The following is an 18,928-nucleotide window of genomic DNA, read 5'->3' as shown; positions in this document are numbered from 1 at the left end:
ACACAGTTAGTAGGCCCAAATAATAAAGTAGGCTAAATGCAGTTCAAATGTAGTAACAGGACTAAACAGGCGGCATTGCTTTGTTCAGTGGAGGAAAGCTGTAATGAATGGCAGACACAGTTAGTAGGCCCAAATAATAAAGTGGGCTAAATGTCTGCCAAAAAATTGTTCATAAATAAACAGGTGGCATAGCTAGGTACAGGGTTGGGCTCCTCTGCTGAGTAGCAGACAGTGGTTGTAGGCGCAAAGTATTAACTGGTCTAAATGGAGGCCAGGGCCCCTGTATATTTTAACTATCATCTATCATTTCAACAAATTTGTATTGGCAGTGCCATTGAAGGATTTAACAGCACAGACTACACAGTGGTGGAGCAGGGAGAGGTAAGTATTGCAAATGGTAGAGCACTGTTCGTGCTGGGGGGGGGGGAACACTCTCTCGTGGGCGGCGGTACTGGCACAGGGCCCCTCATATTACGACGGTGTGTCTGACGTTGGTTGTGCACCACCACCATCAGAGACACTTCTGACACCGTCAGACACTGTGCCAGTGTCGTCGCCCAAGAGTGGGCCCACCCACCTGTCCAGGGAAACGGCACGGGTGCTTGCGCCAGGTGGTGACCACGGCCCTGTGGGGGGGGAGTCAGCCCATTTAGGGAGGTATAAAAATGGCCTATGGTGGACATTCAGCAGCTGCAAATGGAGGAATTGGAGAAGTCAGTAAGAGGAGGCCAAAAGCAAGACATTTTTCAGGCAAGCTACGTGTCAGCAGGGGAAGGTGGGGCAAAATAATTTGAAATCCATGATTGGTTCATTTTAATGAAGGTTAGAACAACCGTTATATGGTACTGTAAAACAAAGTAGAAGGTGTATATAAACTTGTTGAGAATTTAAATCTCCCTTTTTTTGGGGGGGAGACTGAACCAAAACTCAGGCCCTGTGTATATAACAACGCAATCTAAGTGGCAGAAAGTGGCTGGAAGATATATGAAAAAATACAAGGACTGTAGTACAATTTCAATCTCCCTACAATGATCTCAGGACAAGTATGGCAGCAATAATAAGGACTGCTGCACACAAAAGTGTGGACAAATTATCAATATAACTGTGCAGAAAGGAGCAACAGGATTTTTGCTTTTAAAAAAGCAGTTGGTTTGCACAGCAGTGTGCAAACAGCAATGCAGCTATCAGGGAGCCTTACAAGGCAGCCTAATAAGCTACAGAGCTGATGCACAAAGATATAGCCTCCACTGTCCCTGCAAAGAAAAGGTGGTGTTGGACAGTGGAAATCGCTACAGCACAAGCGGTTTGGGGGTTAATCTTCCCTCCCTAACTATATCCCTTCTTCTGATGAAGCTGCAGCAACCTCTCCCTACGCTCAGATCGGCAGAAGTAAGATGGCGGTCGGCGTGCACGCCCCTTTATAGCCCCTGTTACGCCGCAGAAAGCAAGCCAATCACAGTCATGCCCTTCTCTAAGATGCTGGGGATCGAGACCTATGTCATCACGCTGCCCACACTCTGCGTCCTCCTTCATTGGCTGAGAAATGGCGCTGAAAGAGTCATATGAAACGCGACTTTTGCGCGCAGATCGGCGACCTCATGGCTGATCCCACACTAGTATCGGGTCGGGTTTCATGAAACCCGACTTTGCCGAAAGTCGGCGATTTTTGAATTTGTCCGATGCGTTTCGCTCAACCTTAGCTGCGAGACATGCAGCTGCAGGGACTCAAACATATATTTTGAACACGCCCAAGTTACTCGCTTAGCACCCGAGCATGCTCAGATAACACCTTATCCCAGCACGTTTGCTCATCACTAATGGTCACCTTTGAAATCAATGGATAAGTGGGCTTGCCAATAGCTAGTAATCACTAGCTTCAGTTATCAAGATATAAAAGTTGATAATATTAACCTTAAATTTTCTTTGTCTGTAGATTGACATTCTAGTGAATAATGGTGGCCGGTCACAGCGCTCTCTGTTTGTGGATACAGGTCTGGATGTTTATCAGGGATTGATGAATCTCAATTATATAGGAACAGTTTCCATAACGAAGCATGTATTACCCCACATGATTGAGAGGAAGAGGGGAAAGATCATCACCTTAAGCAGCATTACCGGCCTGATCGGAGTGCCCCTGTCAACGGGATATGCAGCCAGTAAGCATGCCCTTCAGGTAAATATGTTGCTGATTGTTAAATGAAATGTTTGCAAGGATTGCTTCATATCACTCAGGCAAATATTTACTAGCGTTAAAAAAAAAAAAAAAAAAACAACATTTTTTTCAGCTGCGTGGGAAACAATGATCTGAGAGAGGGGAGAAGCTAAGGCTAGAGCATTTAAAAAATAAAAAAAAAATGGTTGTGGAGAACGTTCCTTGAGAAACGTCTACTGATCTAGTAGATAATCAGATCGGGGGGGATTAACGGCAATACAAAAATGTGCCCTTTTTACTATCCGTTGCCACTGGATTCATCCTCCAGTACTGCTAAAGCTGTACCTAGTGACCTTGTCTTATAAAGTATCTGATGATTGATTATGCATAAAGGTACCTTCACACTTTATGCATAAAGGTACCTTCACACTCAGCAACTTTACAACGAGAACGACAACGATCCGTGACGTTGCAGCGTCCTGGATAGCGATCTCGTTGTGTTTGACATGCAGCAACGATCTGGATATCGCTGGTCGGAGCTAGAAGTCCAGAACTTTATTTGGTCGTCAGATCGGCGTGTATCGTCGTGTTTGACAGCAAAAGCAACGATGTCAGCAATGTTTTACATGGAGCTAACGACCTGTGAGAACGATAAGTGAGTCACCGCTATGTCACAGGATCGCTCCTGCATCGTTGTGGAGCTGCTGTGTTTGACGTCTCTACAGCGACCTAAACAGCGACGCTGCAGCGATCGGCTCGTTGTCTATATCGCTGCAGCGTCACTGAGTGTGACGGTCCCTTACCAACTGCACCCAGTAACCCGGTCTTAATTAATGAAAAACAGATAAACCTACAACTGTGGTATAACAGACCCTCTCACTGCCTCCGCATTGCCCTGATATATTAGGGATTTGGCACTGTTCAGCTATGCATGCAGGGGAAAGCTCTCTAAAGATCTCTTCCCACATGAACCACCAATGAAATGTGAAGATTGTACTTGGTAATGAATATTGATTGAATTTTGGGCCTGTCACCAAATCCATATAAAATAAAATTTAGCCATATCAATAAGCACATAGGAGAGTAGAGTGAGGAACCTGCAGCACTAAGGAGAAGCGGGATGCTACTGAGATATATATTTTAGCAGATAAGAATAGAACTGCCCATTTCGCTCAGTGAAGATGGATGCACACAGGGCAGAAGGAAGTGATAAAAGATTCAATGGTACAAGAAATAAACTTTGCTGAGCTTGTTCTGTATAACATCAGTTGTGCAAAATTATTCCCACAATCATTACTTACTATTTGGATCTGCCACGGATCCAGTGGTTTCCACTGGGACTGTAAGTGATCATGTCCCAACGGTTAATTCCATCAGTAGTCTGGTGACTAATGATGGGGATGTTGTCACTTCTGATCCTGGTGGGTACCACCAGAGCACCAGCAGGGGGCAAGAAGAGATTATTTCTTTTCCAATTATCCTTACCTTATGGCAACTTTGGAGGAGCCCTGGAAAACCCTCAATAAGGGAATCACTGAATTGCATTCTATAAACCTGCGGTCTTCCATACAAGACAATGTTTCATAATTGTACAAAAGTAATTTTGGGTAGGTTTTTTGTTTGTTTGTTTTTTTACAAAATTACCAATCCAATGTTTTGTTTTATTTAATGATTTATTTATTTATTTTTTGCAGGGATTTTTCAATAGTCTAAGAATTGAGATGGGAGCGTATCCAGATATTGCAATCATCAATATATGTCCAGGACCTGTACAGTCAAAAGTGGTGGAAAATGCTTGTACTGAGCAGTATGAAACGGTAAAATCATGCACGTTCTTCCCTGCAGACCTAAAACATGTATCCTCATCCTTGTATTTTGTAGCAGATGGGCTCAGGTTTACTTTTCAAGTCTAATATTTTGTGGATTTCCCCCATGCTCTGGTCTACCACAGTTCCTTGTACTGAAGCCATTGCTACTGTGGAAGGACCTATAGCACAGTCCAAAATGAACACAAAACCGTTTTGTAAGGCTGTATGGCCATTTTACAGGATCATTATGTTTAAGGGTAAAAAAATTGGATTGGATGGGGTCCTGATAAGAGAAACTTTTTTTTTTTTAAATATATTTTGGGGACATGCACCCTGCAGTCTAAGGCTATGTGCACACATTCAGGATTTCTTGCAGAAATTTCCTGAGCAAAACAGGACATTTTCTGCAAGAAATCCGCATGCGTTTTTCTTGCGTTTTTGGTGCGTTTTTTTTTTGCTGATTTTTCCAGAGGTTCCCAATGCAATAATATAGCGGTAAATCCGCAAAATTAATGAACATGCTGCGTTTTTTACCGCGAGGAGTTTTTTTGCGGAAAAAAAACGCATTATGTGCACAAAAATTGCGGAATGCATTCTAAATGATGGGATGCATAATGTATGTGTTTTTTTAGCATTTTTATAGCGAAAAAACGCGAAAAATCTGTAACGTGTGCACACAGCCTAAATGCCTACAGTTATTTAGATAGTAACATAGTTATTAAGGTTGAAAGAAGACTTTAAGTCCATCTAGTTCAATTTAGTTGTTTTTTAATGTTTTATTTATTTTTTTAGTCTGTTGAAACAGCAACAGATCAAACTCACAAGATGGCAACAGACCGCTGTGTTCGCCTCATTTTGGTATCTGCTGCAAATAACCTGAAAGAGGCCTGGATTGCAGACCAGCCCTATTTAATCCTGTATTACCTATGGCAGTATGCCCCCACATGGGGATGGTGGATAACGCAGAAAGGTGGTCAGAAGAGAATACAGAATTTTAAGAGTGGAATAGTAAGTGCTGCATGTAATTATGGACCCCTTTTCAGATCATAAATGAATACGTAATTTTAAAAGGATTGTCCCATGAACAGTATGTATCCCCTAATCACCAGATAGATGATAAATGTATGATCGGTGGGGTCCCGTCACTGATCTCAAGGAGTCCCGTGTGAATGGAGTGGCGGTGTGTACGTGTGACCACTGCACCATTTATAGGATAGGAGATCCCGCATATACACACAGATTCCCATAGATTAATAGATGTACTCTTGCAAACCACCACTCCATTTACATAGAGGACACCAGATCAGTGGAGGTCCGATCTTGCTTGTGTAACAAGGGATAGGGAGTTATCTGAGCATGTTCTGGTGCTAACCGAGTGTCTTTGGCGTGCTCGAATAAGGCTACTTTCAGATTAGTCCGTCGGTACGGGCCATCGCAAACCGTCGGCCCGGAGGACAGTGTGTTAAAGTAGCACAACGTGGGCATCGGATGCAGTTTTACAACGCATCCGCTGCCCATTGAGAGTTCCGGGGAGGAGGGGGCGGAGTTTCGGCCGCTCATGCGCGGTCGAAAATGGCGGACTCGACGCACACAAAAACGTTACATGGAACTTTTTTTGTGCCGACGGTCCGCCAAAAACACGACGCATCCGTCACACGACGGATGCGACGTGTGGCCATACGTTGCAATGCGTCGCTAATGTAAGTCTATGGGGAAAAAACGCATCCTGCGGATAACTTTGCAGGATGCGTTTTTTCTTTTAAACGACGCATTGCGACGTAGGCAAAACGACGCTAGTGTGAAAGTAGCCTAATATGTTTTGCGTCCCCGCTGCTGCATGTCTCGACAGCCACAACAAATGCAGGGATCGCCTACCAAACAGACAATCCCTTCATGTGTTGCACCTGTCGAACAGCCACGAGACATGCAGGGACTGGAGAATTATTTTCGAGCATGCTTAGTAGCATCATATCTGAGCACGTTTGCTCATCGCTATACAGAACGTTTTATGTGACTTTTTATTAGATCAGACCTTTGTATTGGAACATTTATTTGCATGGCCATATTACACATAATGTATTGTATATTCATCTTCTGGTGTACGTTACATGGTTTAAGTGTGACGGAGCCATGCTGATGCTCTAAAATTGCACGTACAAAGAAAACAGTGATCTGATAGATGAGGTATCCCAGTGTAATACGTGTTAGAACAGCAAAAGTATGCATGGAGACCTGACAAGTTATACTCCCCTCCAGCATCGCAGCTGAGCGCAGAGCATTCTTAGCACATACGTTCTGGTTCCTGATGACGTTCTTCACTCTTGCAGTGTGATTTCTGCCTGCTTAGGCTACTTTCACACATCAGGTTTTTTGCATCAGGCACAATCCGCCGAATGTTGGAAAAACCGGATCCGGCGCAGATTGTGAAAAACTGATGCGACGGATCCGTTTTTTTGACGGATCCGGCTAGCATATCTGGATTATTGGATTAAAAAAAATCTGGAGCATGCTCAGTTTAAAAAAACTGGAATCCGGCGCCGGAATCCGTCATTTTCCGGATCCGGCACCTTCCGGCTCCCATTGTAGCAAAAAGCCGGAAGCGCCGGATCCGGCGGTTCCAGCTTTTTCGCCGGAGACAAAAAAACATTGCTATGGACGTTTTTTTCCAGAAACTGGAAACAGCAGATTTGCCGAATCTGGCGAAAAACGTATGAAACGCAATGTCATCCGGCACTAATACAAGTCTATGGCAAAAAAACTGGATCCGGTGGCAACATTCGCCGGATCCGTTTTTTTAATTTTAGCCGGATTGAGCCTGACCGCAAAAACCTGATGTGTAAAAGTATCCTTAAAGGGAATCTGCCACCTCCTTTTTCGTATATAAGCTTTAGCTACTGCCATTAGGGGCTTATCTACAGCATTCTGTAATGCTGTAGATAAGCCCCGCATGTAACCTGAAAGATAAGGAAAACAAGTTATATTATACTCACCTGGGGGGGGTCCAGATGTGCATATGACCAAGGTTGTCACATTGGCTATATTGGGTTATATGCAAAAATCATATCAGTTTGGTCTGATGTTATAAACCAGAATAGTGGATGTAAATAGAAGGGCGCTACTGTCCAACATGCCGACAACCACACGGAGCCAGCCAGATCAACAATTTGCAAATGTCACTGGTCTTCAAAGTGCAGCGCTTGTCTGAACTGGACCTTATACAGCCTGACATTTCTGCTAGCCTCTCTTCTCTATATAGCGCCTTTCAAGTATTCACTTTTCATAATTTCCAATAATGGAGTAAGGATGTGAATTCATCAGTAGCACATATGAGAGGAAAAAATCCAATTTGCCCGATCCTCTGTTCACTCAGGAGAAAAGTCACCACCAAATGGGTATATAATGCATTGTTCCCCTCTCATTGAGAATACATACCCAGTTAAACAAAGTCTCCGTGTGTATAAGGAGTTGGAAGGAACTGCTGTCAGCGATCTTAGGCTACGTTCACATTTGCGGTGTGCGCCGCAGCGGCGTCGCCGCAACGCACAACGCAAACAAAAACGCAGCAAACCGCATGCACAACGCTGCGTTTTTCGCCGCATGCGTTCAACGCATGCGTCGCAAAACGCTGCGTTTTTTGTAAACGCAGTTGCGTTTTCAATAAAAAACGCAGCGTTTTGCGCCGCATGCGTTTTTTGTGCAGTGAGTCATTCTTCATCCCACCCACCAAAAAAAGTGTCTACACAATAGATAAGGACCACCAATGGCTAGAAGAGGGTTGGTGTTTATGTAATTGTGTATATATACCATGGCAGACATGAATTCCTCCCATTTTGCTGGTATTCATGATGGAGCGTCCCATGGACAGTATCGTCATGGATATGGAGATGGATTTAGCCTTGGCTCTGCCTATGCTGTTGCCTGTGCTCATCAAAGAGAAAGAGAAAAACGGAGATGGAGTCGTCGCAGATTTTGGATCCACCCTATTTTGGAAGTTCGGGAGAGCCGTGGAGCATACCATAGTTTGTTTGGCGAACTGAATGAGAACCTGGAGAAATACTTCGAGTACACCAGGATGTCTCAGGAGAGCTTCCGGTATCTTCTTCGTCGGGTGGAAGGATCCATTACCAGGCAGGATACTCAGCTTCGGAGAGCTATTTCCGCAGAGGAGCGGCTTCTGGTGACTCTACGGTACGTAGCTGTTCGAATGACTGAGATATGTTCTTCCCTTTGTTTTTTTTTCTTAATTTTTTTTGGGGGTGGTATGGTCAATGTACTTTTATAAATTGCAATGTACTTTAATGTAATTTCTTTATCTTCTTGGCAGTTTCCTGGCTACCGGAGAGACCTTGCGATCCCTTCAATTTCAGTTCCGGATTGGAGTCTCCACTCTCTCCGGGATTATTGCTGAGACCTGCCGCGCTCTGTGGGATAATCTCCGTGCAGAATTTTTACCCGTCCCTACAAGCGATATCTGGTTGGCCAACGCCGAGAAATTTGAGGAAGTGTGTTCGTTTCCAAACTGCATTGGCGCGGTGGACGGAAAGCATATTCGGATTACCAAGCCAGGGAAAAGTGGATCCATGTTCTTCAACTACAAAAAATACTTTTCTACTGTGCTTATGGCAATTGCCGGTGCGGACTGCCGTTTTCTTGCAGTCGACATTGGTGCGTTTGGCCGTTCAAATGACTCGCGCACATTCAAAGACTCGGATATGGGCCAAAAATTATATACTAACAATTTTAATTTCCCCCAGCCACGACCTCTTCCCCACACCGAAGGCCCTGCGATGCCATTTGTTGTGGTTGGGGATGAGGCATTCCAAATGTCTGCCAACCTATTGAAACCCTACTCAAGTCGGGGCCTGGACCATACGAAAAGGGTGTTCAATTACAGACTATCCAGGGCCAGAAGGACTGTGGAGTGCGCCTTTGGCATCCTTGTCTCAAAATGGCGGATATTAGGATCCGCCATTAATATGAAAACTGAGACAGTGGATGAGGTGGTGAAGGCGTGTGTGGTTCTCCACAATTTTATTCTGGCCAAAGAGAGACTGAACGTTGATCTCGATGAAACCATAGCCAACCCATTGCCCAATTTCCATGATCACCCTCTGAGGACAAGTGTTGAAATTGCTCAGATGAGGGATCGTTTTGCGGCCTATTTTGTGTCAGATGTTGGCCGTCTGTCATGGCAAGATAATATGGTGTAGTAAACTGTTGGACTGTATTCTGGTGTGACTATGCTAAAAATAGTTCACCAATGTAATGTGCCTTATCTAAAAAACTTGGAACCCTTTGTTTTTAAAATGTTGTGTTTTAATAAAAAAATTTTCTTAAGTTTTCTACCCTGCTTCAAAGACAAAATTTCTACCATACCATATAACATATTTATTTGTTTGTCAGATCGCCGTGTATCGTTGTGTTTGACAGCAAAAACAACGATACCAGCGATGTTTTACACTGGTAACCAGGGTAAATATCGGCTTAAGCGCAGGGCGGCGCTTAGTAACCTGATATTTACCCTGGTTACCAGTGTGAAAGTTTACAAAAAAAACAGTACATATACTCATCTTCGCGTCCCCCGGCGTATGCTTCCTGCACTGACTGAGCGCCGGCCGGAAAGTGAATGCACAGCACAGCGGTGATGTGACCGCTCTGCTGTTAGGGCCGTCACTCAGTCAGGGCAGGGAAGCGGACGCCGGGGGACGCAATTCTGAGTGTATGTACTGTTGTTTTATTTACATTTAACACTGGTAACCAGGGTAATCATCGGAAGCGCGGCGGCCTGCGCTTAACAAACTGATGTTTACCCTGGTTACCCGGGGACCTCGGCATCGTTGGTCGCTGGAGAGCTGTCACACAGACAGCTCTCCAGCGACCAAATAGCGATGCTGCAGTGATCTGCATCATTATATGTTTCGCTGCAGCATTGTTAAGTGTGAAGGTACCTTTACGGTATGTGTCCACGTTCAGGATTGCATGATTATTTTGTCACGTTTTTTCTTCAGTATTTGTAATACAAAACCAGGAGTGGAACAATTAGAGGCAAAGTAGAATAGAAACATATGCACCACTGCTGTATTTATCACCCACTCCTGGTTTTGGGTTAAAAAACACTGATGAAAAATCGTGACCAAATCCTCATGCAATCCTGAGCGTGGACACATACCCTAGTGATTGAAAACACCTCATACACTTTATTGTTTGTAAACACCTCATACAGCAATGAGAGACACACCAAAAAAGGCAAAATAAAAATGGTAAAAATAGTGTCTGACATTGCATATGAGTTGTTTGAAACACATAATATGTGTAGACGGCGCACGGTGTGACTTGCTGAGAAGTATACATGAAAGTAAGAACAAATATTGTTGTATTTAAACCAAAGTTTTTTATTTGGGGGAAACAGAAAAAAAAAACGGGGAAATAAACTTAGGGGGTATCAACATGTGCCACAAAGGGGGAATGGTAGGTATCTTTTTCGGAATGGGGACCGGAAAATGAGGATGATGACGACGACGAGGAGGAGGAGGATGTTGACCTATTATAGTCCAGGAGGCTGGATGGCAGGTCTAATGGGGAGCAAACCGCCACCTCTGCAGGGGAGGGAGGAGGCAACACGAGCCTTTGTGAGGTTCTTGTTTGGCTCTGGCTGCTCCTACTGCGGCTAGAGCCCCTATGTCTACTTGTTGTTTGAACTGGAGCAGCCAGAGCCTCAGTGCGTGTCCTCTTGCTTCTTTTTTTTTTTTTTTTCTCACCCCGATCTCCCCTAGAATGATGGCTGCGGGAGGATGAGGGCCTGGCAGGAGCAGGAGTCGGCGGCACACTGCTATGGTGCCTGTGGTGGCGTCGCTCGGCACTTGGACCAGGGTGGGGTGGCTGGAGTGACTCTGCAGCAGGAGTCGGAGTCATGCTAGCCAGCGACGGCACTACTGGCAGTGTCGCTGACTGCACGACCCGAGCCTGCTGCAGAGCCCTCACGTAAGAATTGTTGCAGTCCTGCATCACCGAAATCTGGAGTTCCGGCGTAAGGTTTTCCACCATGCCTTTTGCCATTGTGCTAAAGAAATGTTTTGCCGGATTTGTGAGCTCGGCTTCCAGGATTTCAAGGCGCCGTCCCATACTGGACATTTCATCTCTCAACGCCTTGAAACCGTTCTGGAACACCGTGCCCAAGTGCAAAAATTCAGGCATGACTGACCTGTCCGAGGCCCGCTGGCGCTGTCGGGAATACCCGAACGAAGGTGCGCCAGAGGCCTCGGGCAGGGGAAAACCTGACGTACCGGCAGCCGGTTCTCCAGATGATGGTGGTGCAGGCCTGCTGTCGCTGTGGGATGGCTGTGACGGCTCAGATGGCGATCCATGAAGTTCCGCTTCACAGGGGGGAGCTCGCTGGAGGGTGCTGCTGTGTGTCCTGTGAAAAGATAATGAAAAAATTATTCTTCAATTAATAACCTATCACATACGCCAACTCCTGTCAAAAAAATTACATGACACATCAAAACATTACAATCCCCTGTCTCTCAGTCTGTGTGGCCTATAATAAATTGCTGATTGTTATCGCCAGCTGACCATTAGGGCTGACGATAACAATCATGGACATACCGACGGCAGAAAATGACTGTACATTCCCTCTGCCAAAGGCAATGCATACCCCTGTCATATTTTTAAAAAATTATTGTGTGAAAAACTAATTTCAAGATGCTGGCTATGTTGCAAAAATAATATAAAATTTAAGGTCTATAAAAGAATTAAAAAAAAATAAAAACCAGACTTTGCTGATCTGATCGCAGGAATGTCCATGACGTTAGGATCATGTGATCGAGACGTCATCATTATTCCTGCGATCAGAACTACACTGACTCAGAACGGAACCTGTCAGGAACTACAAGGACTCTTGCTTAACCTTAAAAAATTACCGTGGATGGCCAATATGCTACGCTGACTACATTGATGGCCAATACACTATGTGCCTGGGAAATGTACTATGTGGATACGTGGCTAGAACGTGTACTATGTGGCTGCGATATAGTGGCCTGTAAATATACTATGTGTGTGGATGCACAATGTACGTGGCTGGCCAATGAACTATGTGGCTGTGCAATATGTTATGTGTCTGGGCAATGTACAATGTGCAATATGGTATGTGGACAAAATACTTACTGTCGGCGGCCAAGGATTGGTCTTAAGAACTGTAGTGCCCTGTTATACTTGTAGGGCACCGACTTGGCCGCAGCAGCACCACTCCTCGATTGCTCCTCCTCAGCACGGAGCCCCTTATTGAAACGGTCCTTTATGGATCGCCATCTGGTCCTCAACTTTTTCACTGTGAATGCAAACAAAAAAAAAGGTTACATATGTCGCATTTTAAAAGGATAAAACAACCGTGTGTGATGCAAAGTTTAGGCGTTGATAGCATCACACACGGTTGTGTTTATCCTGGCAAGATGGGTCATAGCAGCGTCTCAGCAATACTCACTAAAGGTGCCTTTGTCCTTCGCTGAGGCACTGTCAAAGCCATCCCACAGCGACTTTGCCACCTCTGCCCACAAACGCCTAGACACCACCTGGTCCATGTGCCGGGGGTCACGGCTGTCCCACAACGGGCCACGCTCCTGGATGCTGGAGATCAGGAGCTCCACATCAATACTCTCCCTGTGGTCCCGTTGTGAAACCTAGAAAAAATAGAAAACAAAAAGGTTACAAATAGGCAAATATAAACAACCATCATCAGCACGTGGCATGATTTGTACCTTTGCCCTATCCTTTGCCATTTGATGTATGTATATGTTTTTGTGCAGGGAGTTCAACTGTATGTTACCTTCCCCCAAATACTTGCTGCCCTGAAAAGCTATATGTAATTAAGCTTAGTAAACAGCCCTAGTGAAACCAGGTTGCTCCTAATGTTCCTCCCAGCAGGATGCTACTCCAAAAAAAAAGATAAAAAAACAAAAACAAATACTCACTTGCCGGCCTGACGCCACATCTTGGCACCGATCTCCCTGCTCCCGCTGTGTGCCTTCCCCCTCACTTGAAGAAGCCTGTAAAAAAATGTATACAAAAATTAGTGACAATGCTACAAATGGCAGCGACTAGTAAGCAACTGGACATAATTACTCACCGCACTCCCCCTCGCCGATTGGCTATGCTCTGAGTCACTCGCCATTGGAAGTTTGCTCTGCAATGAAAAAATGAACAAAAAATCACATCCAAAGCTAACAATGCCACATACAATAAAACATTAAAACAACCACAATTGACTGTTGACTGATAGGACAATGCAAACTCAAAAAGCGACACCACAACGCCATACATTGCAAGAGAAGACAATAGAAGAAACAATACAAGAATAGACCCAAACAAAATTAAGCAAAAATAGACACCTATGTCCAAATTTTAAAATATAAAAAATTAAAAAATAAAGAGAAAAAAAAAAGGCACAATGAAATAGCAAACTGCACGCCATACTTTACAATAGCAACAAGACATGATCCAAAACAACACCATCTGGTGACATCTACCACAGAAATACATTTGAAAAAGGCGATAAATACCATTCTAGATAATAAGCAATAAACATTACGGGACAACCGCTGTTACAATATACAGCAACCAAAAGAAAAACCATAGTCAAATAGAAAAGAGAACACAAGAAATTTTGAAAAAAGGGCCCAAACAAAAAAAAAAAAAAATTTAACTACACACTTGGCTATGGAAACATTCAAGACAGGAGATATATATATGGAAGCCATACAGAAAACGACGTAACCATAATACAATTGAACATATAATGGCATATAGCAGCACGGAACAATACAATACAAATGAAACATCATAAATGTAGCCCCCCCACCAGCAAGAAAAGACACTCAAGGAAAGAAAAAAAAATGCCAACAGCATAATAAAACACAGCAAGACATGAGACAAGAAAACGCCATACGGTTACCCCAACAATAGAAGCCAGAAAAAGACATGCACCACCAATTTTACAATAAAAAATCTTACAAAAAAAAGGCATTGAACATCCGCATGACACAAGAACAACCAAAAATAAATCCAAAACCAATCCAAACCCAGCAAGGCCGCACACAAGAAACGCCAGCATATATCAGAAACACATTAAAAAAAAATGTTAGTATTCAATAACAACCTACAGTGCCATAACCGTACAATATCACAGAGCAAACATTGCACAAATTAAATCAAAAACAAGAAATAAAACACAGAAAAAAAATTATGCAAAGAGAAATATATACTTACAGGTTTGGAAAGCAGGTTGCTCCTCTCTTCGGTCTGCTCTGTGTGCTCTGTGAAAGACAATGGCAAACCCCCCCCCCTTTTTTTATACATATAGTGCTTTTTTTAAGTGTCTAGACAAAGTCTAGACAATGTTTTGCATTTTTGAAAGAAAAACGCATGCGTCGTACAACGCATCACGACGCAAGTACTTGCGTCGTCTGCGTTGTCAATGCAAGTCAATGGGAAAAAAGGCGCATCGACGACGCAAACACGACGCAAACACGACGCATGCGTTTTTTAAAAAGTCTGCGCCGCCCAAAAAATGCAACATGTTGCGTTTGCCGCGCCCTGGCAGGTGCGCCCTAACGCCGCATGCGGCGTACGACGCACCAAAACGCATGACAACGCATGTACATGCGGCGCCATGCGTCCCCAATGTTAAAGATAGGGCCGCACGACGCATGCGTTGCGATGCGGCGCACACCGCAAATGTGAACGTAGCCTAAGTTGTTTCATAGAATTGAGACAAAGGATGCACAGGACCTTTGTCCAATGGCCACGTTGGTAGTCCAATGCCACGGAACCAGAATCCTGCAACTTTCTTTTTTTTTTTTTAAATTCTACCTGACAACATTCCCAGGGCCCCTCTCGCTTAGTAGGGCCAGCTAAACATGACGAGTGCAGTGCATCAATGACATTGTGTCAGGCTTACTAATCTGAAGGCTTAGGGCAGGGGTGGGGAACTTCATGCCCTGGGGCCATTTACAGCCCAAGATGATCTTTCTTTTCTCTGGGACCGCAGTGCTCAGGCCGGCAGCTCCATTTTGACTGCTATTGGCCCTTTAATAATTTATTTTTGCTCTGTGAGCATGCAGTATTCAATATTGAACACAGCGGCGCATGCAATGAAAGATTGTGCTGATGCTGGCCAGTGCCAGGACTTACTTTGGGCATGTAGTTAGTGTGCTATGTGCTGCCATCCCAGAGAGAAAAAAAATTCGCAGCCCCAGCGTCTCCAAGGATGTCTATACTGCAGGCCCATGTCTTCTGTGATGTATATGTTTCAGCCCCATGTCTCCTGTGATGTGTATATACTCTAGCCCTGGGGTCTCCTATGTGATGTGTAGACAGAAGATCTCGCACTGCTTGAGTTCAATAAATGTAACATGTTCAGTGATGAATTTTTGAATTTTGCACTGTAGGGAGACCTGTAGTGTAATATACATCTATGTTCGGTACGACTTACTGCAAATCTAAAAAAAATTTACGATTAGCAACAACATCCATACCACCTAACATCACACACCTCACCAAAGTGAAGCAGTTCCAGCCATGACATTAGGGACGAGTTAAACGTTTGCCCAAATATAACAGGATAATTTTCAAGTTGATAATTTTGTACGGTACTCAAACAATGCTATAAATATCGAAATGGCCCCTAGCACAAAAAAAGTTCCCCACCCTTGGCGCAGGGGATGTTGGCAGCAGGGCAGTGGAGTTGATATAAAATGGACAGACTCCCAAAATATGTAATAAATTGGGTACAGTAGTACAATGCAGGATGTACTGTATTTGTTTTTTCATAATTTGGGAAAGTTATGAAATGTCCTATATACAGTATGTCTGTTTCTGATCTCGGCTGTTAGTTCAGAAGAATCTGTGCTGCACTTTATGTCCATGCTCAGTAGTGACCAGTGCTGTGGAGTCATAGATGAGATGAATCTGTGCTGCACTTTATGTACATGCTCAGTAGTGACCAGTGCTGTGGAGTCGAGATTCAAGTAAATTGAGGATTTGGAGGTTTGGCTTAGTGACTCCACAGCCCTGGTTGGCAGGTAGCGGGTGGTTAGACCGTAGCACACAGCCTTGCTATCAATGTGGAAACTAGAAGAGGATCTGTCAAAACATTTTGCTCAAGTGAATGGGCTCTTATGTTTACCTAGACAACTGCTCTGCCCTTTTACCTTGAACGGTTGCTGTACTAGATGGCCGCTATTATGACCCACTGTTTTATATAATTTTGAGTTACTGCCTGTAACACTTGTGCAATTTTCTTCTGCAGGATACCGATTCTACTTTTGTCTTTTCGAAGAAAACTTCCTAATGGGAGATTCTTTGCATTCGTCAATATCAAGACTCAGAACAGCATTCTGCCTATGAACAAAACTGTAATAACCAATCAAAACTGCAAGCTTTGCCATAGATATATTGACGTTTCTAGTCCTTTTGCATTGCACTTCTGCTGAGGGACAGCACCAATGCACTATGTACAAACAAGTATATGCACTGTTAGGACAAGCTACATAACTGTTGAACAATTGTATTCACAAGGTTTTTGTTTTTACTGTTCATGGTACAAAAAATGTTTATTTTCAGAATGAGCAGATTCCTATTTGCTGCTGCACTAAGATTTATAAGAAAATAAAAAAAATGGAAAGGTTTCAAGACCATTAAAGTAATAACTACATTAGAAATTTGGGTCAAACATTGCATCTTGCTTACATCTTAATAGTGAAATTTTGAAACTTGAGCTCAGCCACAGTTTTGTGTGTTAATTCACATACACATTAGTGGAGATTTATTAAGCCCCCTGCACCCTGTTTCGTGACGTGCATTATATTTATCATGTGCTGCTAGAACTCTGTGTGGCATTGACCTGGTCTCTAATCTGAGCTGCTGTTAACCTGCGATTTCTGAGGCTGGTGACTCGGATAAACTTATCCTCAGAAGCAGAGGTGACTCTTGGTCTTCCTTTCCTGGGGCGGTCCTCATGTGAGCCAGTTTCTTTGTAGCGCTTGATGGTTTTTGCCACTACACCTGGGGACACTTTCAAAGTTTTCCCAATTTTTCGGACTGACTTTCATTTCTTAAAGTAATAATGGCCACTCGTTTTTCTTTACTTAGCTGCTTTTTTCTTGCCATAATACAAATTCTAACAGTCTATTCAGTAGGTCTATCAGCTGTGTATCCACCAGACTTCTACACAACACAACTGATGGTCCCAGCACCATTTATAGGGCAAGAAATCCCACTTATTAAACCTGACAGGGCACACCTGTGAAGTAAGGAGATTTTTGTGTACTCACCGTAAAATCTTTTTCTCCGAGTCATCATTGGGGGACACAGGACGAATGGGTGTTATGCTGCTGCCACCAGGAGGACACTAAGTTAAACACACACAAAAGATTAACTCCTCCCCTGCAGTATACACCCACAGGCTGGACAATCCAGAGCCAGTTCGGTAACAAAGCAGTAGGAGTAAACCAGTTATCAAACAGAAAACATGTCATAGTCAAAACACAGACTGAAAAGAACAATTGAGCCAACTAGGCTAACAGGGAGGGTGCTGTGTCCCCCAATGATGACTCGGAGAAAAAGATTTTACGGTGAGTACACAAAAATCTCCTTTTCTCCTACGTATCATTGGGGGACACAGGACGAATGGGACGTCCCAAAGCAGTCCCTGGGTGGGTCACCAGAAGTTATAAATGCAGTGCGAGCCTACAACTACAGATGAGACACAGCCGCTTGTAGGATTCGCCTACCGACGGAAGCGTCTGCCGAAGCCTGAAAGTGCACATGGTAGTGTTTCGTGAACGTATGTAGACTGGACCATGTAGCAGCCTTGCAGACTTGTGCTGCCGATGCCTGGTGCCGGATGGCCCAGGACGCGCCGACTGACCGGGTAGAATGAGCCTTGATCCCCGGAGGTGCAGCGTGACCCTTGACACGGTAGGACTCTTGGATGGCGGAACGAATCCACTTGGCAATGGAGGCCTTGGAGGCGGGTAGTCCCTTCCGTGGCCCCTCCGGAAGAACAAACAAGGCATCTGATCTACGGAAAGACGCAGTCCTGGAGACATAACGTCTGAGACCCCTCACTAAGTCCAGAGTGTGGAGCGCCCTTTCCGTGGGGTGGGAAGGCGCAGGGCACAGTGAGGGAAGAACAATTTCCTCATTAAGATGGAAAGAGGAAACGACCTTCGGAAGAAAAGTCGGACATGTCCGCAGAACTACCTTATCCTGGTGGAACACGAGGAAAGGAGGTCGGCACGACAGAGCTGCCAGCTCAGAGACACGTCGAATAGACGTGACAGCCACGAGGAAGACAATCTTCCAAGACAAGAACAGTAAAGACACCTCGTGCAAGGGCTCAAAAGGTGGCTCTTGAAGAGCACAGAGAACTAGGTTCAGGTCCCATGGTTCCAAAGGCATCTTGTAAGGCGGAACCATATGAGAAACCCCCTGGATAAAGGTCCTGACCTGCAATCTGTTTGCGATCCTTCTCTGAAAAAGGACCGAGAGAGCAGAAATTTGGCCCTTAAGAGAGCTGAGTGCAAGACCCAAGTCTACGCCTGATTGGAGGAATTCCAAAATGTGAGGAATAGAAAAACGGAGGGGGGAACGCCTCCGATCCCTGCACCAGGCGAAGTATGCCTTCCAAGCGCGGTGGTAGATGCGCATAGAAGAAGACTTGCGTGCACGGAGCATGGTAGATATCACCGTCTGAGACAACCCCTTCTGCCTCAGAACCCAGGACTCAACGGCCACGCCGTTAAACACAGGGCCTCTGAGTTCGGGTGGTAAATGGGCCCTTGAGACAGGAGGTCTGCGCGATTCGGCAGCCTCCAAGGTACATCTGAGACCAGTTGAACCATCTCGGCATACCATGTCCTGCGTGGCCAATCCGGAGCGATGAGGATTACTGGAATCCGTTCTGCCCTGATCT

The 18,928-nt window shown here is 44.6% G+C and overlaps 2 protein-coding genes across 3 annotated transcripts in view; one reads left to right on the top strand and one right to left on the bottom strand.

Annotated features, from left to right (window-relative positions):
* Positions 1–16,639, top strand: part of DHRS7 (dehydrogenase/reductase 7) — a 31,547-nt gene extending 14,908 nt beyond the window's left edge. Inside the window, exons 4-7 of one of the 2 annotated variants that reach the window (XM_077265399.1) lie at positions 1,934–2,173; positions 3,847–3,969; positions 4,753–4,968; positions 16,262–16,639. In XM_077265399.1, coding sequence (XP_077121514.1) covers positions 1,934–2,173; positions 3,847–3,969; positions 4,753–4,968; positions 16,262–16,303 — 621 coding nt within the window. In that variant the 3' untranslated portion in view covers positions 16,304–16,639. Of the gene's footprint in view, positions 1–1,933; positions 2,174–3,846; positions 3,970–4,752; positions 5,026–16,261 lie in introns of those variants that run through there. The other variant, XM_077265407.1, reaches the window with a different exon arrangement.
* Positions 10,079–12,929, bottom strand: LOC143776209 (uncharacterized). Its single transcript, XM_077265336.1, has 3 exons — positions 12,440–12,929; positions 12,124–12,286; positions 10,079–11,374 (listed from the first exon to the last, which is right to left on the bottom strand). Exons 1-3 carry the CDS (start codon positions 12,534–12,536, stop codon positions 10,393–10,395), a joined length of 1,242 nt encoding a protein of 413 aa, XP_077121451.1. The 5' UTR covers positions 12,537–12,929; the 3' UTR covers positions 10,079–10,392.
* Positions 16,640–18,928: the final 2,289 nt, after the last annotated feature.

This window comes from Ranitomeya variabilis, chromosome 1 (genome assembly GCF_051348905.1).
Source record: "Ranitomeya variabilis isolate aRanVar5 chromosome 1, aRanVar5.hap1, whole genome shotgun sequence".
In the NCBI taxonomy this organism is placed as follows: domain Eukaryota; kingdom Metazoa; phylum Chordata; class Amphibia; order Anura; family Dendrobatidae; genus Ranitomeya; species Ranitomeya variabilis.
This window is presented reverse-complemented; position numbering and strand designations above follow the sequence as displayed.

Coding starts and splice junctions, on each gene's coding strand:
- LOC143776209 (XM_077265336.1), bottom strand. CDS start 12,536: ATGGACCAGGTGGTGTCTAGGCGTTTGTGGGCAGAGGTGGCAAAGTCG. Junction 12,287..12,439: donor GAAGGACAAAGGCACCTTTA/GTGAGTATTGCT, acceptor TTGCATTCACAG/TGAAAAAGTTGAGGACCAGA. Junction 11,375..12,123: donor CCAATCCTTGGCCGCCGACA/GTAAGTATTTTG, acceptor ATCTTTTCACAG/GACACACAGCAGCACCCTCC.